The 23,452-nt window shown below is 43.7% G+C and overlaps 1 protein-coding gene across 1 annotated transcript in view; it reads left to right on the top strand.

The window, feature by feature from the left end:
* The window catches only part of LOC146866386 (proepiregulin-like), a 112,867-nt gene extending 91,938 nt beyond the window's left edge, over positions 1-20,929 (top strand). The window contains exons 4-5 of the mRNA XM_085636283.1: positions 10,526-10,678; positions 18,411-20,929. Coding sequence (XP_085492409.1) covers positions 10,526-10,678; positions 18,411-18,486 — 229 coding nt within the window. The 3' untranslated portion in view covers positions 18,487-20,929. The remainder of the gene's footprint in view (positions 1-10,525; positions 10,679-18,410) is intronic.
* The last annotated feature ends 2,523 nt before the right edge of the window (positions 20,930-23,452 follow it).

Here is a 23,452-nt window from a genome sequence, read left to right as displayed (position 1 = left end):
TGTAAGTTTAAAGTCCTATGCCTGGCTTTTAAATCATTGCACAATCTGGGACCCAAACAGTTTAGGAACAATCTAAAATGGTATGTTCCCAATAGAACCCTACGGTCCGGAACAGCTAGGAACATGGCAATTGCCCCCTTCAAAAAGGCTACTTGGGGAGGCAGGAGCCTTTTCAGATCAGCAGCTATGCTGTGGAATACACTAGCCTTCACCTTAAAATCAGCTCCCTCCTTGATCTATTGCAGGAAAGGTCTGAAAACCTGGCTGTTTACACAAACCGCCTAAATCGCTCAACATGATTACGGCCTTGTATGTGTGTTCTTACTGTTCTCAGATCATGCATAGCGCCAAGACGCCTTCGGGTATATGCTGCGCTTTATACATTTTAATTCAATTGAATTCAATTCATAGGTGGGCTCAATAGGCAGACTCTAGATGAGGCCCCTTTTAGTCAGTCAACCTCTTTCAGATGAGATAGCCCTGATTGCTCGTGGCTAGTAGCCTTCTAGGGCCTAGTGCATGTGCTCCACCCCAAGCACTTGGGTTCAGTGTGTGCGCACTTCAAATCAAATAAAGGTACTGTGGCCACTAATAAAATTGCAACATATGTTGCTTCTAAACTGCATTTTAGAGCCCAGTGGGGGATAAGATCGAGCTTCCAATTCCAATAGACTTTCACCAATGACATGTCTCTCGACAAAAGTTTGATCGTATCCCACGTCTCTATCTGAGTAGATAAATGCTGGGCAAAAACAATGTCGGAGTGTACAAGTGATAGGCACTGTCTTTGTGATCTTATCCAGTGGGTTACTTTGTTCACCAGCGACTCGGTAGATTCTATTTGGTCATGTTTGAGCTTCAGCACATTGGACATAATGTGAAGAGGTACATTGTTGTACCGTTATGAGGATTGTGTAGTCCAGTTTGCAGGCATTGTGGGTTTAGCCTATCTCCTGGGAAGCTGCTGGTCATAAGTTCCCTTTAGCTGATTGCTACAGCTAAAAGCTTGGATGGTTCTCGTTGGGTGCCAAAGGGGGGTGAACCCTTTCAATTTTCTTTGTCCATTAGAGACTTTTTGCATCGGGGTCTGTCCTGGAGTAGGTCCAGGTCCTGCTCCATTACTTCACTATATTGAGATTGGCCATGAACAGATACTTTTCCGATTTGTGGGGGTTTTAATATAATAGGTTTTGGATGAGCCACCTGGATGACAATCCCCTGCTTCGAAGAGCAGGATCGGCAGGCACATAACGATCAGAGCATATCAGATCCAATGTGGAGACAGGTTGTGTTGCTGTCAATTCTTGCTGTGTAAGTGGTGCGTTCCTGGGGGATGACTGCACCGGGGAAGGATTTGCTAGGCTTGTGGGCTCAAGGACTTCCTGTGCTGTCTTGTTCGGTGAAGATTGTTTGCATGTTTCTCTAATTTTTTTAAAGTTTTTTTTTTTCTTGCTTTGGTCATTATTCTCAACTTGTGCTTTCTTCTTAGTAAGCAGGACCTCTACCTCCTCGATTAAATTATCTCTATCTGCCAGCGTGCAGTTTTCAGCTCCATGTTTTTTTAGCTGATTTATGCATGGGGCCTAGGCACCTGATGGGCTCCATGGCTTTTCTCTTCCCGATACGGTAAATGTAAAAACATCCTCATAGATTTTATGGGTCCTTTTCCAGCTGACTCAGGCTCCTCAGTATCTTAGGACTTCTAGGAACCAAACCAAGGGCGGTGGCCCTGCCCTGGCTCTTCCTGGTGATGATGGGCCGCCCTTGGCGGGGGGCTTCGCCTGGGTGCGACTCAGAAGCAGCCTGTGCAGCGGGACTGCTGACAGTGCTTTAGGCAGGTTACGGGAGGCCCGCAGTGCCTCCAGATGCTAGGGAGAGTGGGACATGGTGTCTCCTGGGTGCGGTTCGAACATAGGGGGCCAGGGACCCTTTTGCCGCCAACTTCCAAGGCACAGGCAGAGGGACTGCTAACAGCGCATTAAGTGTGTTACAAGAGACTTTGCCTCTTCCAACGACGAGTCTGCTGCAGCTTATCCAGGTGCTAGGGAGAGTAGGACATGGATTCCCCTGGTAGCAGTGTGAGCTGAGGGAGGCCAGTGATCCCTTTACCACCAGCTTCGAAAGGCACAGGCAGCAGGACTGCTGACAGTGCTTTTATTGACTGCACAACAAATTGAGACCTTCAAAGAGGTCATACTGCAGTTATTCAAGGTGGTTCCATGTTCTTCTGAAAATACCTACATGCCCCACAGATCCATGGAAGCTCCATTCAGAATCCTACCGGTGGGTCCTTCCCCAGCACCATCTTACGTTGTCCAACTTCACCCTGGCCTACAGCCCATTCATGCCTCAACATCTGTACTTCAGTCTTCACTGGTTTTGCCTAGTTTGGCACAGGCCTTGGCTCTTGTGGTTCCAGTTTCATTTGGGTCCAGTGGCAGGCAGAAACTGATTTTTGCCTGCCCAGCTGATGTGCAGTTATGTTGGACCAGTGGGAGCATCAGGTTGTTCAAGTTGGTTATACCCTCCCTTCTGTATCAAATCCTCCTTAGGTTCCTCCAGTGGTATTCGGGCATTGGTAGCCCATGCACCCATTCTGTCTGGAGAAGTTCAGTCTCTTCTTGCCAAGGGTGAACTCAAGTTGGTACCTGAGGCAGAGAGGGGTCTCATTTTCAGTACTTCCTGTTTTCCAAGAAGGAAAGAGGGTTGAGACCAATCTTGAAACTCTGACTTCTGATCCCTTTCAGACTTCTGAACACCTTCCTGAGGATGGACAAATTCAAAATGCTGATGCTGACCCAAGTTCTGTCTGCCTTGGATCACTGATGTTGGTTGATGTCCTTGGACTTGCAGGGTATGTGCTTTCAAATACCAATTCTGCAATCCCACAGGCATGTTTTGGTTTGTGGTCAGGATGGAGCATTACCAATTAACTTCCTGCCTCTTGGTCTTACCTCGGCTCCCTTAGTATTCACAAAAATGATCTCGGTAATCATGGCCCATCTTTGTGTGCTGTGAATCCATGTATTCCTGTATCTCAATGACTGGCTCCTGAAGCAATATTACTTCAGCTAGTCTGCAGTGGTTGATTTTGTTTATCTCTACCCTAAGGTTCCCCTTTAACATACCAAAATCCCATCGTCGGCCCATGCAGTAGATTTCCTTCATGTGGCTTTGGAGGCATTTCTGTCCCTGCAGTGAGTTTTCAGGACATTCAGGCTCTGATCCTGATGTTTCAAGCAATTGCGCTTGATCTGGCCCACATGGTTATAAGGCTTCTTGGTTGCCTGGTCTTGTGCCTTATGTTCACTGGCAAGTGTGGGCTCTGCAGTGGACTCAGCATTTTTGCATCCATGTCGACCTATTAAGACCTACAATCAGGCGCAGTGGGACATTGGCACTTCCAGTACAGCGCCACCAATTCACCTTTTTAACCTTGCCCCATCCTTGTTAAATAAAAGATTTAACTGAGGACAGAAGGCAATTTTAACCTCACTCTTCACAACACACCTTTGCACTTACTTTTCTCAACTGGCGCAAAACCAGAAGGTCTACCTCCTGGTGTAGGATAAGGAGATCGCTTGGAGAACCGAGAACTCAATTGATAAAAGATCCAATGATGATACTACTCACTTAAACAACTGAGCGGAGAATCAAGATATACCGCACCGTATGCTTAATGTGAATAAGGGTCTTCACCATACAAGACCCCAGACGCTGGTAAGAACAGGATGTGTGATTCATTCCCCTTTGATTTGTTACTATATCCAATGGAAGCCGAATTAATCTCTGCTTCTTCCCTCCTTTGATTAAACGACAATGAGGACATACGCATAGGCCTTCAGCCGATCAACTGGCCAATATGGAGGTCCAAAGCACTCTTGACGATTAGAGAACTCTTTAGTGGAGCTACTTTCTGATCTTTTGCGTTACTTAAAACTAAATTCTCCTTACCCCAGTCAAACTATTGGAGATTTGTGTAATTATTGCACTGTCTACGAGATAGACTGGGATGAGACCCGATACACCTTACGGACTCGCCCATTTTGAAATATCTTTGAAGATGGGGACTTTCTAGAGACACCGTTTTGAATTTATAACAGATCCTTATCGACAAAGGCTACTCCAACATTACATTACAGACCTTAAATCTACTGGCATGCTCAACTGGGACTTGCCTACTTGGAATAAGCTGGAAGGAGATTATGGAATTGCATAATCGTTCACTTTGAGAAGCACAACTCAAATTATCTTTACTTCAAGGTGTTACATGACTTGGACTGGTCCCCTTACAAATTTCAAAAACCTCGCCTGCTACCACATAGTAGTAGCCGTGTCTGGTGGCTTAGTGGACTAATGCATCCACTGCAGGGGCCTGTGTTTTACCTCATGGTCACAGGTTCAAATTCCAGCGGGACCACTCAGCCTTTCATCCATTTGAGGTTGATAAAATGAGTACTATTGAGTTGGGTAACAACAAACATCTGTCATTCAGCACCTTAAGACCCCTGGGTGATAAGTGTGCTTTAAAAATACAAGTGTTATGTTATGCTATAGTAACTGCTGGCTCTGCCAGACTGTTGATTGTGAGCTTCTCCACATACTATGGTCCTGCCCTATTTTGACATTCTATTGACTCTCAGTATAGAGAACATTACACAACACTGGCTCTATCCCCATCACAGACTCCACCAAAGAGGCCATACTGTGCAACATTACAGATATAGATGATACTACATCCCATTGGTGTAGGTGGATAACTGCTTTGATGGGGGGCAAAGGTGTGTATTTTGAGGCAATCGCGATCCTCTCATGTACCTACTCCCCAAGAGTGGTACATTGAACTATATTGTTTAGCCACATACGAGATATGCATATACAAACTCCAAGACCAACTGCCCCACTTTGAGATCACCTTGGCCCTTTCCTCCAATTCCAAGACTTCTAATGTGCTGCCATGTTAGGTTGCCCTTTACACCTTTTCGTTTAGTCACTCCTACCACTTTTCAAGGATTTTGACCTTTGTGCTTAACCAACACTATTTGACATATACGTGTGCCACTTTTGTTATGCAGGTGTGTCAGATACTGATCTTGATATTTTTTGATGACATGTACACCTGATATGGTTCAACCTTGTGGATGTCTGTTTCATTATTTATCAGAAAATAATATAGGAGATGTCACCTATATTTCAGTCTTTTACATGTCCCAGTCACTTTTGTGTGTTTTAAGATCTATACTAGCTGTGATTACTTCTATTTCTATTATGAGCGACTTTAAACGTTTTGTTGCTTTCTATTTTTTCATTTAGACTGTTTACATGTTTCCCCATTTCAGTATATGGACTATATTGTTACTTGATACTGACTGTGTTTGTTTTGAAATGCCGCAAAAAATAGCTTAAAGTGTATTTTTAACAAAAGTGGTGGGAATTAATCCTTACCATTAACTGCAGTGAGCCAGACCTCTTATCGGTGAGCTCGGGTGAGTCCCCCACTGAGAATTAGTTTTAAAAAATGGTATCAAAGAGTGTTTTAAAAAGCTTAATTTTCACATAGATTTGTTAAAAAGCCAAATGTTCTGAAAGGGCACTCATTCCTATTCAAGTTCTTTAAAGGTGCACTAAGCCAATGAAAACTGACGCTCCGAAGGAGTTAACCCTATTGTTTTGAGAATGTGCTTTGGATGCCCCCTCATGTCAAAAATCCCCTCCACTGTAGCAGGACTAGCGTTTTGTCAGGGGTGACAGAATTTTGGAATTAATGGTATTGTTTACCCATATTCCAAATGACCTCTAGTAAATCTGGTAAAGAAATTTGTCATGGTTGCACCCGACCTATATGCCATGGTTTTCCTCCCTTATGCCAAGAAGTATCTCCAATGAGCTTGGTCCAGCATTTTGCCATGGGTGCCTCCAACAATTTCCCCAAGTGTGCCAGTTTTGTTTCCAAAGTTGGCAATTATGCTTAGAATTACCTCCAGTATGCTAGTACCAGTATTTGTTACAGGTGCCTGTCATGCAAACAATTGCCTCCAGTATGCCAGTGGTAGAATTTTTCCATGAGTGCCTCTATAAGTCAAGAATTACCTTCAGTATGTCTGGCCAAATGGCAGAGTAGCATGCGTAACATCACATTTTCACTACTCTCACTTACATTTACTCACGCACACTCATTCTCATCCATACTCCATCATTTATTCTCCCTTGCACTCATTTATTCTCACTTATACTCTTGCACTCACTCAAACAAACTCTCAATCAATCTCACTCTGACTCAATCATACTTACTCATACTTGCACTAACTGTCATTCTCATACACTTTCACTCACTCATTCTCTCTCCTTCATTCACACCCGTTCTAACTCATATTCACTCTAAGTATCACTCACTCATACTTTCTCACTCCTGCACTCACTTTTGTTGTCACTCATTCTGACTCACTCATACTCAATGGCATTCAATCTCACTTATTCTAACTCACTATCTGTCTGTGACTGTCACTCACTACCTGTCACTGGCTCACTCCCACACACTCAACCTCACACATGCAGACACACACTCACAAATGCACACTCTCTTTCACACAAACACCCTCTCACCCACAGGCACGCACACCACTTACATTTAATTATTTTTTTTGCTTACAATATTAATGCCACTGAAAGTCTCGTTCTAACATGTGGTGCCCCCTTTTTTCTTACACTATTATGGAATAATAGTGTAAAAAGAGATTGGCAGAAAAATAAGGTGCTGATTTTGCAATCTCTGAAGCCAAGGGTCACAAAAGAAGTGCTACGGGTCACAAGGAGCAAGCCAGGGGTCACAGCTGCGACCTCGGGTGACCCTCTAAATGACAACCATTATCCAGAGGAAGGACAGGAAAGGCCCAGCACAGTTCAACCTGATAGCCCCGGCTTGGCCTCAGAGTCTGCTATACCGACTTGCTGACAATGAGCATACACCCTCCACTTTAGCTACCTGTTCAGAAGAATCTGCTGCCCCAGAACCTCCACAATCTACACAGCCATGCATGGATATTGAGCATAACCAAGGGGCTATTTCAACTTCCCTATCAAACATACAGAAAGGTGGATGTGGGAAAGTCATCATTTAGTCTTAGGAACCCCCCTCCTCCGAATATTGAAATGGAGTCCTATCTATCCTGTTCAACGCATGTGTGTATGTGGCCCATTGATGGTGACCATCCATGTACCGCCAACTTGCTTCTTATTAGGATCACAGCTCTCCACAGGCTGGCATAGGGCTCTGTCTCCAGACTGGCTCACACCTATATGAAAGAGGACCATGCATTGAAATGTTTTGGGAAAAGGGATCACATTAAGGTTTGAGGTAGAAAAGTGTGAAACAGAACCCCTCTCTCATTCCAGATGACCAAAGCGACAACCATAACGACTGCTAAAACATGCCAATGGAGTGGGTTAGAAGTATTCCTAGAGTTCTTTCCGGAAGAAAGCTGAAGAAATTATAGTTAGGAAAGGGAAATAATACAGGCAGGTACTTTTATGTTGACTGAAATTAGGTAAGAGTGCCCCACGCTAATCATGACCCACCTCTCACCAAGATGACCTGTATGTCAGAGAGTTTTAAGTTTTTGACCTTGCTTATTGGTAAGTTGTTATTTCAGACATTCTCAAATGTCTACACAATCCGTAAAGCATAGCACATAAGACAATCTTTTCATTAATCATTTTGTGGATATCAAGTTAAAGCAAAGAACCAGTCTGCCCTGCTAAGTCTGACATGACATAGTTGTCCCCTGGTCACAGAATCCTGGCCCAGAAAAGCCAGCAATGCTTCCACCAACAATGGTAAATAATTGCCTTGAAGACATGATTATCAGTCATAAAAATAATGACAGAAGAGTTAGTGTGTCAGTTTAACAATACCCCTCCCAGAACCTTTTAACCCAAGAAAAATATTTTTTTAAAGTTCACAGCACTGCTGCAGATGGTATCAGTCCTGCCTGAGTTGTAGGGCATGGATGCTTCCTTACAACAAATTCTGTGCATGCTTGCTCCAAACTCATGCTGTAATGTCAACACTCAGTAAAACAAACACAGGCTTTGTTCCTAGAGGCTGCACAAATCACCAAAACACAGCAACATTATCAAACACACACATGCCACAAACACACACCCACACACACACAAACACACACTCTCTCTCTCTCTTTTTTTTTCTCTCTCTCTACCTTTTTTGGCATTCTAGGGTATACCACCTCATGGTACTGTTGAGTACCAATATATTATGCGCACAACGTGATATTCCCTCCTCCCCAACATTCATCACCTTAGCGCCACGCTGCGCCCAAGAACTCTCAGAGTCAGGGTGTATTGTCCACGGCGTAGCCTTTTATTCACATCAATGCCAGTAATTCATCACTGACCATTACCAGAGTAAAGTATCCTTCTTGGATATATAACATTTATTCACAGCATTACACTTTATCTACATCAACATGTCAATAGCAGTAAGGGAAATAGATATGACATTACACTTTAACTTGAACTTGGCCGTAAACTAGAACTTGGCCATACACTTGAACTTGGCCGCCTCGGCCCACCAAGTTCCCTACTCTGCTGCGCACATTGCGCCAGCAGGCCCCTACGTGCTACAGCCAACAGTTGCAATACTTGCAATACTGGGCACCGCATACCGCACCGGCCCACCAGAGTACCTGAACACAGGCAGCCTCCCCAAGATTCTACTCAGTTCATATGCTGTAGGTTAGGACAGTAGAGTCCAGGACCACCAGCAGGTCAGTCCCTCCTCCCCGCCTAACCACTGCACACGTGAAATCTACCCCATACTGGAGTCCATCGAAGGGCTGCACCTCCATTGTTGTGCATCCCCCTTTGTTGTTAACTGCCAGCGCTCGGCGGTCAGTGGTCCACCCTGTGAAACCTTGCTCTTCTGCCGGGTGGTTGGGTGGTCGACGACACTCCTGTAGCTAAGCTGAAGTCCGAGGGGACAATAGGAGAAGGAAACCCCTAAGGTCCAGCCTTAAATAACCTTCTAGTTTTCTCTGCGCCACCTGATGACTTCGCCTCGGCCAGCCCTTCCTCATCCAGCCCCCCCTTTTCTGGGGGGCCCCGGGGGAGGCTCAGCCACGTGACACTACTGAGGGTGCCCCTCCCTTAGGTGTGGGGGGCACCTGCTCATTACCTAGAGACAAATTGAATTCCAAGTTGAGGTGAGTAAACAATGGCCATCTCCATGCAGCGCTTTTTATTTGAAAACATTACTAGTAGTGCCTCGCATTTTTAAAGTTAATATTTTAATTAGATCACCCCCTTCAGATACTCACCTAGCCGTGCAGAGGAGGCTACTGCTAGTGGTGGTGTAGGGAAGTGAAGGAGCGAATGTTTGATGTCTGGAAAACGTCAGCGTGTCCCAGCCTTGTGACTGCAGAGTATTAGGACAGTCCCGATCTGTTGCAAGTGGTATTCGTATGAAACCTACGGTTTTACCTGCTTGGTTACTGGCTTTGCTATAGCTCATATGCTGATGGATACACAGCTAAAGATGGTGGGTAAATACACAGAAAATACATCAGTAATTGCAAAATTAAACTTGTCGAATAGATGTCAGTGTTCTGCCAAATGTTTAGCTAAATGCTTTGCCACATTTTCATGTACTTATATAAGTCTGAGACACCATTTCCTGTCCTCAGAGATTGCTTTTTAAACTCCATTACAAAATGGGTTTTGTAAATGCAAGGGGATTTATGCGGCCACTTTGGAATTTGGGTTTTGGCTTTGCTAGTGCTTGTGAAGCAATGCCTAATTCAGAGAAAGGTGGAGCCCGATACTTGAGGGAGCAGGAGTCACTTCCTGCATTGGGGGGTGGTGGAGTATATTGGAGGGTTGCAGATAATTCATAATGACACCAAGAGGGTAGAAGCAAAGTGGCAAGGTTATAAGTGCGGAAGAGTTTAAGACCCATGTAAACTTCCAATGACAGCCTTTAAAAAATGTCTGCAGCCAATGACTGAAGGGGCTGCCTAAAACCCTCTATTCTTCTGTACATATTGGTAACTTGAGGTTATTGAAACTGTCTGTAGGCGAGAACTCTAAAGGCTGTAACTGACCTCTCATGATCTATTCACAACACCCAAAAAACTCTCTTTATTTCTCTCTATCCTTTATGCATCAGGTAGCAGGCATTGTGATCCAATGGGTGTTATTGCACACTTGTTGTGCAACTATCAGAAAAGGGCTATGTAGTCCCAGGCAGGACCGTTGCCCAGTGTAAGCTGCAGCGGTTTCAAGAAACTGCCCAAATAGTGTATTTGATTCTTCGGATGCAGAAAAACAGAAAGGTACCTAAGGCATAGCTCACTTTATTCAAGTTTTCATCAAATAACCACCAAAAATCTACTTATTTTCAAGTACAAGCAGTTAACTATATTCAGACTTCTCTAAATCTCTCTTGTCCTAACGCTATGAGTAGTGGCATATCCCACAGGCTTCCTAACCTGTTGTCTGCCTTGAATTTTAGGTGTCAAAAGGGCTACGTTGGTGAAAGATGCATGAATTTGGAAATCGGACCTGTTACTCAGCCCATGACTGAAGAGTACGTGGCCCTCACCGTAGTTCTGAGCGTTCTGTTTGTCACTGTTCTTGCCCTAGGCACGTTCTTAGCGTATAAATGGTAAGTCATCTATCCTGTTTAAGGTATTTCTGCTTACTTCTTCTTTCATCTGACTCTCAGTCTGTGTTGTTGCATCCAGTAACTGTGAAGTTATGAGTAAACGTCTTTAAAAGTTCTTTAGGAAAGTGACAAGCCTCATAGAAGGTCAAGGAAACATGAAGCTCATATCCGGCAAATGTCACACTTACTTTATCTTGAAGCAAATAGATAGAAATCCAGTTGTGTTTGATCAGAGTTAATATTTCCAAAGAATTGTAAATATAAGTTGGATTTTATGTTGTCAGTCTGAAAATGGCACTTTTAAAAATTCAGTATTTTCTTACTTTAACATTTCTGTCTCTCTACCTGTCTCTGAATACACACCTGGGTTGGGTGACAGCTGGGCTTTTTGCATTACCTCTAGACAGCCACAAACACAGGAGGGTTAGGTGTGTCCAAGGACTCAACTGTATTCTGATGGATCTTACTGTGGAGGAAGAGAGGGAGGGGCTGACACCTGCACCTCAATAGAAGAGGTCCTGTCCTTACACAAAATGCTGATTACCCCCCTGCAGTGAGTCTGGAGCCAGGGCAGGAAAGGGAAGGACCTTGCGTACTTCAAAGGCCTCTTTGAAGTTTCCCCCACTTGAAATGCACAAATGGGTATGAATACTGGACCCCAACACCACCGATTATGTACAATTCTGGATCTGAGGACATTCTGCCAGGAAGAAGTACTTCTGTGCTGCCAGGATAGACTGCCACTCTGCTGAACTGCTTTGCTGTGTTGGTCTGCTGCCTCTTGCCTGGGAGTGAGAAGGACTGGTCCTGCATCTCTACATCCTCCAAGAACTTAAGTGACTCCAAGAACTTGCTTGCTTGCTTCTTGCTTTGAAGTTCCAGGGCCATCAATGACTTCTTTGAACTCTACTCAGCTGCTGGACTCTGCCAACTGTGAGTCCTGCGCTGCCAAGAGGTGCCAATACAGTCCTGGTCCTTGAAAGTGGGTTCTGCAGCTGTTTTTTATACAAAATTGATGCAGTGATAACTTTGCACTGATCGCAACTGATACAGTGCCCTTCTATGCTGACGCAGTGCTGCATGGAGGACATCCCTGCGTGGATCGATGGTGAAGCAGGACCTAAATATGAGGCTCGACGACAACACAACGCCTGCATCGGAAGAGGTTCAACGACGACGTGGGACCCAACTGTGAGACACGACGATGACGCAGAGCTCACATCGTATGAGGTAAGAAGTGCGACCCGACTCCAAGGCTCATTGACGACGCAGTGCCTGCATTGTAAGGGGTTTGTCGATGACCCAGGATCTGTTTGCAAAATTTTGATGATGACGCATCTACCCAACTGTGTGGATCGGAACCAACGCATTAAGTCTTCTTCAGCCGCTGCATACTCCAGCCAAGGTACTTTGTCAGGTGGGCCTGCGTGGTTCCTGTATCCAGCCTACCCTCCATCACGGTCAGCCTACATTTTGGATTTACCTTGGTCCAGCATGATCTTAAGTAACCCCTAAGTGCTATTTGCTTTTCAGCACTATATCGCAGTTTATTCTTTAAAAAATCATATCTCAAGTTCTACTTATTGGATTTTTGTTGTTTTGGTCCTGTTTTACTCCTCATAATATTCTTTACTTTTCTAAACTGGTGTGGAGTATTTTGTGGTGTTATCATTGTTCTTGTAATTTAAGTGTTGCACAAATACTTTAAACATTGCTGCTTAAGTTAAGCCTGACTGCTCTGTGCCAAGCTACCAGATGGTGAGCACAGGTTAATTTAGGTTGTGTGTGTATCTGACTTACCCTGACTAGGATTGTGGTCCATACTTGGACAGGGTGTAAACCTCTGCCAACTAGAGACCCAATTTCTAACAACATCCCACAAATATCTGTTCTAACCATACCACGGGAATCACATAATAAAGAGAAAAACCCGTGAAGATTTGTGTGTATTATATGATGTGGCTGTGGGGCTTTATCATGTAAAACACTCACAAAATCTGTCTTGGGCCCAGTCAGGCTGATTTGTAAACCATAAGCTCAACTCTGTGTAGCGGTGGCTTCGAGCAACAAGGCTTAGCAAGGGACCAATATGTGAAGCATTTAACAGCACCATACAATGAAATAAGAAAGGCACACTAGAAAGAGACACAACAACAATTTATAAATATAGAGCATATTTTTATACATTTTTAGAGACTATGATGATCAAAATCCACCGGAAGGGTCCGGAGATACAGGTTTTAGAACGTTTAAATGCTTTAAAATGAAACAGCAAAAAAGCATTGGTCAACAAAAAATGTGTACACTTTTGAAAAGGTTGAAAGCATTAGTTCGTCAACTCCCGCCCGGCTTGCACAATCATATTCGAGAGAATAGAGGTCTAGGGGGATGTAGAGAATCCTTTGAATAGTTATCTGGCCACAAGAGCATTTTTACCTAAAGTTCAAAGCTCTACAGGATGACTGCAATAGACTATAACAGAGTGGTCCTGATGCTGGGGATGCAGGCTAAAGATGCTCAAAGGATGCTCCAGTGTAGGTACGGTTTATCCCAGGAAAGAGCCAATGGGCTACTGGATCCCCTCCCGCCTTGTGATGTGTTTCCTGCAAAGTGTGGCATCTAGCTATCTCAGAGTGCACTATCATAGCCCCACTCAAAATGTCAGGACCCTTCCTCAGCTGCCAGGAGCTCAGTAGCCCATTCTAAGTGTGGCTACCTGTGGGCTACACACCCACAGGAAAACCGGTTTGGGGATGGGTTTTCCCTCCTTGTCCCTGTCTCTAACTTGTCTGCAGGAACAAAAGGCATACTGGGAGTGTTGTTGCAGGTGACCCACGATGGCGGCTTCTACTTTGAAGTACGCCTTTTGGGCTAACACTCCAAGTGGCCTTCCTGGGCGATGAGGTAAAACCTCACTCTGCAGTAACTGCCTTTGTTCATTAGTCTGGGAGCTGTTCACATATCTCCCCCGGCAGGTAGAAAGTTGTCTGTAATCTAAGGCCTTTATGAGACCACTGGACTAGCTGGACACAGAGTGGCACCTTTCTAAAAGTTTCTTAACTTTAAAAGTGAGATAAACCTTAACTTGGGCATCAAATCAGATTTAATGCCATGATTAATTTGATACCTTACAGTGCACAGTTAGGTAATCTCATTCAGAAGGTAGCTAGGTTGGGATGCCAGCCTGTAACCTTGTGTTAGCCAATGGGGCTACTAACACCAGCAAAAATACAATTTTGAAGTGTTGCTGTGAAGAAATATAAAAGATATATGTCTTATTTAACAACATACAACTCCCTGTCATAGGATTTCCTAGGCCTTGTGTAGGGAAGTCATATATATTGTTAAGGGACTGATGCCTTTGCCATTGTCTTTAATGGCAAAGTCGAACTGGCAGTGTACATTTTTCCCTTCCAGTCTGTAGTGTCAGGCTGGGAGCAATATTGTCCTTTGTCACACTCAGGGTGGCACAACCAGTGAAGCAGCCCTGTGTGGATACTCTGCCTTACAAGCCCTGGGTACCATATTCTAGTGACTTATAATTTAGTCAGTACTTGCTATATAGGTAGAGCCAATTGGACATACTGCTGTTAAGGGTTGATAACACTGGCACTGAGTTCTGGTTAGCAGGCCTTAGTCTACTCTCAGAGTCGAAAAACCAGCAACATCTGTCCAAAAATGTGGGGGTAAACATGCACAAATAGGCAATTACTTACAATATTCATAAGGCATTTTTATACAGTTGGAGCCTAGCTCTTACCCAGAAAAAAACATTATCCTGAACTCTCACATTTGGGTGAGTCCCTCAAGGTGGTATTAACTTTCCTTGAGGGAAGGGACACCTATGATGTAGCATGTCATAGTAATGTGGGTGAGGTGTCCCTCTCCCTCACCCCATCCCTAAGGCTGTGCACCAGCTGCACTTGAATGAACTGCCTTAATCACTGCAGCATTTCTCTTCACTGCATCATCCCAGTCTTTCCTCTGTTCATACCTAACTAGCTGTTGCCCATGGTAGTGTAACAAAGGCAGACCAGAAGCTTTATCTGAACAGTTCATTACAGTGGTGATGATTGAGACCTTAGGCTTCAAGAGGGAGGTAAGAAAAGTATTGCCATGACATCTAGCATTTCAGTTTCAAGGTTCTGTCATCACCACTAGCCAAAAAAAGTCCTCATGTACTTTCAATGAAGATTGTTTCATCAAAGATAAGCTGTCCCTTAAGACATTTGTAAGTACGAATAGCGTTACTGCAGAAGCACAACATACCAGGATGGGATAGCTGCTGAATGTGGAATGTGGTTATGTTGCACAGGCAGCTGATATTTAAGCTTGCAAAAGAAGACCTTTAACCTGGTATGTGTGGTACAAAAGCTAAAGAACGAAGCCAAATAGCACACAACAAATGCTGCTATACAAGATTCCGTTGCCGTACATGATCAGCGCATCAGAAAACAAACAGAATACAAAGCCCACAAAAATAAACTGTAAAATGGGCTTCATTTATTTAAGGAAAAATCAAAATAGCAGAAATACTGTAAGACAGTCAACTAGTTTTGGATTTTGTTGGCTCCTTCTAAATCATAAGAAGTTTTTTTGTTCTAGAACTACTGGAATGTAAAACAGTTTGATTGTATATTAAAAAAGAAGTCCTGTATAGCAGTTCTTTCCTAAGACCTAAATTGTCCTCTTATGAGACCACACTATTCTTCTTGGTTCCTTGGTGATCACAAGACTAATCATACTCCATACTACTGATTACACTTGACATGCAGTATGGAAGTGTCTAGCTCTTATAGAAGTTCTGATGTCCTGCCTCGGTGATCACAAAGGCTACTGAATGCAGACAATTTTCCCCTTCAAGAACCAATAACTGCCTTGAGTTTTTCCAGGTAATAGAGAAAATCTCCAAGTTGTAGAGTTTAGGTGTAGTGGGGTGATAGGCATGGGTACATATAAAAAAAACAAAATAATCCGCAAGCGGAAAAAGTCTCACTTTGCTTTTTTGGATCCATTTAAAAGCAACAGGAGCCAGGTGAGCTGCTGATGTAAAGGTTATTTAAATAGCGATAAATATTGCTCTGATGGGCGGTTTCTCTTTATTAGGTCTTGCCTGTAGACAGCTTCCAATACAGACATAGGGCATCATTACAATAGTGGTCAAAGGAGCATTCGACTGCCGTCGTATTGGGATTGGAACCGCCCGGCAAGTAATCGGCGATCCCATCCTTTGGATTTTGATGCAACCGCCGTGTAGACAGTCGGAAATATCCCTTTTTCAATTGCGGCTTGGTGCCTGGCACACGGTGCATGGATGTTTGGGTGAACACCACATGTGCCCCCTGGGCCCTATAGCGGAGATGGGCCCACTGGAGATGGGGGCCCTGCTTGGGGCCCCTAAAGTGCCTATCTGTCTGTCTTAAAATTGCGGTGGGACCACCATGTAAAGGCTAAGGGAAAGGGACATCCTAATTCCTACGGTGCTGCCTCCGCAGGCACCGCCTCCATTGTAGAGATTAGGCTATGATCACCACCCTGACGGCTCCTTGAGCTTGTCAGACATGGTGGTTTTTCCCATGCCCAAATAGCTCCGACTGCTGGAATTGTAATCTGGCAATTGGACTGATACACTGGACATCGTAATCAGGCCCTTAGTGTAAGCTTTAGATCTGCTCCTAGTTCAGGATTTGATGGCTTTCAAGCTTAACTCAGTTCTCTGCTCCTAATACAATGGCTTCCCTGCCTGGTGTTGTGCTTGGCCCACCCAAGGAGTATTTTGGTCTCACCATGTTGTTATTGTATGGGTTTTATCCTTTGACTACTGACATCAGCACCTTGCATTACAGTGCAAGAGAGGCAGTTTGCTTACATCCTTGGACTCTCTCTTCCCTTCTTGCCCACCCCTGCTTCTTTTATTTTAAAATTAACCGAAGGGGGCCTCATGGGCCGGTGCCATAACCGATGCTGAGCCCCTCCTTCCCCCACACCCGGACTAAACCAGTTTTCGTGCCACAGAACAGGGAGCTCCAGCGCGCCCCCCACCCCCGGTGTGCAGCCACATAGTCGCCAGCCCCCCGGCCAATGGGGGCAGAGGCATGATACAAACCCCCCAATGGGGGGGGTCCAAGCAAAGGCGGTACAGCACCTGGCGGGGGATATAAGCACTGCTCCCCCAGGGATGCTCCTATCTGTTGAGGAGTGGGGGAGCAGCACCGAAAATCGTTGTCCCACCCACACCGAAGAAACAACTATGTCACAGTCATGAGGAACAAGCAGGACGATGGCGAGAAAACTACAGGGATAATGGTTGGTACGGAGGCACACCGGAGGGCAGTGCGCCGGAATTGGACCACTTACATTGGGATGCCTTATGGCTGGGTGAGTTGGCCTATGGCCGGTGGCTAGGACCACTCACTCTGGGATGCCTTACGGCTGGGTGAGTTGGCCTACCACAAGGGGGTAGCTATCGGAGACGGCGCTTGCTTCCCAGCCCCCGCCGGATGGCAGGGCACAACAAGAATCGGCAAGGTAGCGAGTTGTGACCTAACTCCGGGACAAAAGCTACACCCTTGGAAGGGCAAATCCAACCGAACGAAGCAACGACCCCGTAGGGCCAAGAGACATTACAAGCCTGATAATGACCTATGTAACGAACTGTCAGTCTAATATGCAATGTGTCCAATGTACATATGATTTTTGCAAACACAATGTATAACGAGATGCAAAAAAAGCAAGACACAAGATGACAGCTCAGCAATAATGATTTATGGCAGGATGTACAACAGTAGGGATATGTATATATGGGTATGCATAATAAACTGCGGCCAACAATGACCACCACAAGAGCAAGTCTACGTTGGCTTATTTATGATAAGGAATCCAAGTATGGAAAACCGGGAGTGGGGCAAATGCGAGGGTTAGGGAAATGATGGTTTCATAAAAAAGCCTGTAATGCACTGAAGTTTTTCACCCATGGAGGAACTTATATTGCTTTTAAGCTGCGTAATAGCCCTGCAGCAATATTGACTTTCGGCTTGCACAATAATATCTTATTTGCACACTGTGGATAAAAAATATACAGTTAGCAGTAACTATTTATCCTTCTATCCCAACTGTCTAACCATAACAAGAGGTTTTTTACTCATAGATTTGAAGACAACTGTCCTTTAGGAGATAGTTGAAGTTTGATTACAAACATCCCAAACGATTTCTCAGTGTAGTCTTCAAACAGTAACACCAGGCCACACTAGCTGGAACAAGTCATAATAGGCATTATTTATTGTGAGCTGCTTGTTAGTCTCCATTGTGAATCTGGACTGATGGGCTCAGACTGAAGGTCCTCTCTTTAGTAAATGAAATGAGCCCAGAATTGCTGTGGGCCTTATTTAGATCTCGGGGGATGGAATACTCTGTCACAAAAGTGACAGATATCCCGTCCGCCATATGATGATCTCCATGGAATATAATGGGATCACAATATAGCAGACAGGATCGCCGTTATTACGATCACCATAGGATACAATAGGGTAGTAATAAGGCAGATGGGAACTCCATCACGTTTGTGATGGTGTATTCCCCTTCACCAAGATCTAAATTAGGCCCTGTGTCACAAATAACAGCCAAACTCCAGTTTTAAGAATTGTCTGGTGCACATACCGTGCTTCTTGTCCTGAAAACAGAAGAAATCTTTTTATCATTACACCTGTTAATTTATTGCCTCTTTTAATTGTAGGTACAGGAGCAAGCAGCACAAGAAACAGCAACAGCCAAAGAAGGTATACAAGGAAGTCAATACGTGCAGTGAATAGACTGGATGTTTACACCAAAGGGGTGTGTAGTAAGACACTTCAGTAACACCCCCATTCCCTTTGAGGAAATGATGCAAATGATGCAGTGTGAGGTGCCTGTAGGAGGAACAGATACGCCATACTTTTCCTCCAGAGAACCTATGCTCACCTTGAAACAGTACCTTCAACATGGACTCCAGAAAACCACAAAGATATTTGCAGCTGAAAAGCAAAACACAAACGAGGCCCGTTGGTTCCCTATCCCTGCTGGATTTATCAATTCTTTGGGGAAGTGCCAACTACCCTTGCCGTAAAGCTGTAAACAAAAAACTGTTTTTATTCTTCCTAATAGGCTGTGCGTGGTACGTCGAAAGTATGACTGAAATAACGATATACTCAGGGGGTTGCATTTAAACTTTGCTCCTTGTTGGAACTGCACCAACATCCATGGTTTGACCATCTGTTTATTGTTGCTATTTCTTGTCTACATTGGCTTTCTGATGATGCAAAGCTTGCGTTCCGTTGAGAGGCCATTACATGCTAACAACATTTAAATCAACACGTGTCATGGCGACAAGAAGAGACATGCAAATGGACCTCAATAGGATTCTAGGAAGGGCGGGTTCACAAGCCACTGTCAGCTGCTGATAATGTCACTCCTCCTCTAAGCCCCCAAGCTCCCACTAGCAGTACTGGAATTCATAAAGACATGGTTCAGGTGTCAAAGCCTCGTCAATCTCTCTTTATCACTCCTTGCCCCTACCCTAGTCTATCATTAGAGAATAAGAAACTGAATGGGGCAACGAGTGTAGCACTGGTTCACACCTGTGATGTTATCAGTGCTCAGCTGGCTTGTGAGGTCAATTCCAGTACCCTTGGCTTTTTTGATAAATTAAAATCGTTTGCAGTCTCAAAACTACCATCCTGTTTTCTCGAACATCTTTAAATACATATGTTATTTATTGTCTTGACATCAAGGCAGACTATTTGCTTTCTTTCTCATGCCAATTATTTTGGATATGTGGACCCGCATGTACCTACTCTGCAGGTCTGAACATGCGACTGTTTTTCATGTCTAGTTATGATCTGTTTACAGTAAGAAATGTTTGTTGTATGTACTCACTCGATAAATACAAAACGGGAACATGACATTTCAAGGATGGTTACACTGTGCCATTGACTTTTGGTTATGGAATTAGATATGCGTCAAAATAGTTTCTTACAGCATAGACAGCCGGCACAGATCTGTCAGCAGCAGAAACAGCTTTCCCAGTCCTGACAGGGGATTGACACTGGAATCTTACAGCCCCAATAGCTGTAATTGCCCTCCCTCCTACCGCTGAAAGCGGTTGTCCCTGGGTATCTCTCCGCAAAGCTCATCACATAGCGCATGGCAGATTTGTTGGTTTTGTAGGAAGACACTAAGGGGCTTACGTACAAGCCCATTGCTCCATCGGTGCTTCCCTTTTTTTTGACGCACCAGCTGTGCAATGGGTTTGGCCATATTTACGATGTCATGTACAGTCACCTGGCGTGACTTTTCATGGCCTTGTAACTATGGGCACCTTTCACGCTTTACTCTGCATGAAAGGGGTGTTCGATGGGTGTTGCTGTGGGCGTTCCCACGCAGCATCCATGGAACTTGACGCATTCTCAGAATTAAAACATTTTCTAAACCTGGGAATGTGTCAGAATCCTATGCCTTCCCAGGGGAAGTGTGGGAATTGTGCAACTAAGAAAAATACTTTTATTTCTCCTTGTTTTTTTCTCTTTCTATGCATGCTGCAGAATGCAGCACACATAGGAAGAGGAAAATGCCAATAATTATTGTTTTGTGCAAGAAGGTGTCCCTTCCTGCACAAAAACAATCATCCCTGCAGCACAGGCACCCTTGCAAATTGATGCAAGGGTGCTTGTACTGCAGCATAGCAGCCAATTGTGCGCCAGCGCAAGGAAAATCACAGGGATGCGTCGTATTGCTGTTAATACGAGCCATCGCTGTGCTTTGAAAATTATGTAGCACGGTACAGCTAAATGACTTGCGGCAACGCGCTGCTCCATTTTCTTGTTCGATGAGGCCCTAAGAATTCAGAGGTTACAACACAAAAGCTAAGACTCCAGGGCATTATAGCTAAGAGGTTTTGGTCTCAAAGCATCACATGGCAGATCTGGGTTTCTTCAACTCTGGACTGCTTATTCAAAAACACTCATGTTTAGAAATGGACTACTCTGTTTCCCCTTAGTTTGTAAACTTTATGTAAATGTGTATATTTTAATTTTGTTATAAAGAAGTTTATATTTTAAACCTAAAATATTAAGTCCATCAAATTATTATCTTTTTAAGTGAAATATGTTGTGTTTTTATATAGGGTATTTATGTTGCATGTGGTTGTACTTTTAATTTGTTAGTTACTCTAAAATAGCTAGCACTGAATTTGCTTAATAACATAAAAAAAATGCCTAATTTTACATTGGTTATTGTCATTTTTTATCTCCGCACCTGTGTCAATCAATTTTAAAATTCAAAAGAATTGCAGCTGTTACCATGGTTGGTACATGCCTATAAGAAAACAGGAAAATAATTATTTTTATTTTTCTCTTTTGATAAATGTATAAAAAAAAATGTAATTTTAGACACAAGGCTGATGTCACCAGCACATAACATGTTGGTTCAAAGTAGTGTTGCTATTGAATAATTCAAACATGTCTGTCTCCTTTGCCTGATTGTGCACCCAAACGACTGGTTGTCGTTAGTAGGCACAGCCTTCAAAAGCGCTGAAGTACAAACTGCAGATTATTCAAAATCTTGATAGATTGCTGCACAGTACATTAAGGAAAAATATCTACCCCCATAACACAAGAGGAAACTACAAAACCCCTACTTAAAACAACAGAGGGTCATTACCCTTGTCTTAATCTGCTGTATAGATTAGAATCTGGATCTAGGTCTCACCGTCTTGGAACAATGTACATAAAATAAATTTTATTTCTCAGTGGCGATAAACTGAGCACTAAGAAAAGTGTGTTATTTTGACAAATGTATTCATATACCAGGAAATAAGAGTGTATTGCTTCCAGTTCTAGGTATCTTTGGTGCAAAATATATTGTCATCAGAGAAAACATTTAGGGCCTTATTCACAAAGGTAGGCTTACACTCTTGTGTAAATTTACGATTGTTTGCTATTCACAAAGGGATTTACGAATAGTATGTTTACAAGAACGGAGTCTCCACACATGAAAATTTAGGACTTTTAACGTGCTCACAAAAAAATGGATCTTTTTATGTGCGGACACTCTGAACTAGTAAAGTGAATCGCTTTGTAAATATCAACTAATCGTAAACTTACACGAAAGTGTAAGTTTACCTTTGTGAATCAGGTCCTTAGTTTTCTGACTATTAGAGGAGGTGCAAGTCTAGTACAGAATAAAAGTCACAGGGCCCGATTCACAGAACTAACTTATGACAAAATCCTAAACTTACTACCATTTTGGTATTCACAGAAGGCACTTACACATTTTGGTATTCGCAGAGGGCACTTACTCATTTTGGTATTCACAGAAGGCACTTACTCATCAATGAGTAAGTGCCTTCTGTGAATACCAAAATGAGTAAGTGCCTTCTATGAAAACCAAAATGAGTAAATGGTAGTAAGTTTAGGATTTTGTTTTAAGTTAGTTCTACAATTCTTATCATGAACAGATCAGACAATGCAAGAGAGTAGCTTTGGCTTACCAGGCACTCTCTCTTTTTGGCCCCTCTTTCCCTTTGCCCTGGATTTTCTTTTCTTCCCTGGCTAGTCGTAGGGGTTGGATCGACAATCAGCCTGCATTGGTACTCTTGTCATCCTGTCTCCGAGGACGAGACTTTCATCATGATAGTCTCTTGGTTGGCTTGTGCAGTGATGAAATAAAAAGCAAATTTCCTCAGGGAACATGGTGGAACAGAACTAAAACTCTGCAACAGGTGACCTGGAACTTTAACCTGAGCTTACTGAAGGAAACTTTACAGTTAGGCACCTGCTTTCTGGAGTCTTGGATATGTTCATTGGAACATACAGGTTGTCAAGGACGCTCAAATTGTTACTTCGGACAGCTGGCTTATGTCTAAGATACCTCTAGCATTAAGGGTGTCACAATGGGTGAGTGTTGTTGGAAACTAAGGAAATAAACTATTAAAACATGAAAGAGTGGGGCAGCATAAAAGCATTAGTACTGAAATATGTACTTCACTGGATGAAGGAGAGCTGCTTCTGTCTGATTTTCAAAAGACCAAAAATACCCATAGTTTAAAATCGTTTGAGTCCCATCTTGCGTTTCATTTGGCCGGAGGTGCTCAGGACTACTCTAACCACAGAATAAGCTGTTGATAAACGTAGGCCCATATTTAAGATGACCTTGCGTTGCTGCTGCATCACTTTTTGTGACTCAACAGCGGCAGAAGGCACTAAATCATATTTATGAAGCCACGTAAAGCCCCTTTGCATGTCTTTCAATAGCCTCATTAATATGGAGTAAGGCAATGCAGTGCAATTCGGTGTGTTGCCTTAATCTGCCCTAGGAAGGTACACCATGGGCATTGTGGTGAGTGTTCCTATGCAATGCCCATGGATTTTGATGCATTTCCAGATTAACAAGACCTTGTAAACCTGGGGATGCACCAAAACCTTATGCCTTCCCAGGGGACGTGCACCGTGGAGAAATATCACTATTTCTCTTCCTTTTTTCTCTATGTATGTGTGCTACATTCTGCAGCACACATCGAGAGAGGAAAAAGCCTCCTAGGATTGCTGTTGTGCAAGAAGGGACACCTTCCTTCACAGAAACGATCCTGTATGCAACACGGACATCCTTGCACCATTGTGCAAAGGTGCCTACATTGGCAGTGGGATGCCGAAACGACACCATAGGGGGAAAGGACAGGCATGCACCATATGCCATAGATTTGCCACATTCCTGCCCTTTCCCTTTGACCAGGCAGCACAGCAA

This window comes from Triturus cristatus, chromosome 2_1, assembly GCF_964204655.1.
Source record: "Triturus cristatus chromosome 2_1, aTriCri1.1, whole genome shotgun sequence".
NCBI lineage: Eukaryota > Metazoa > Chordata > Amphibia > Caudata > Salamandridae > Triturus > Triturus cristatus.
Note: the sequence above shows the minus strand (reverse complement) of the source record. Positions and strands in the feature narration are given on the sequence as shown.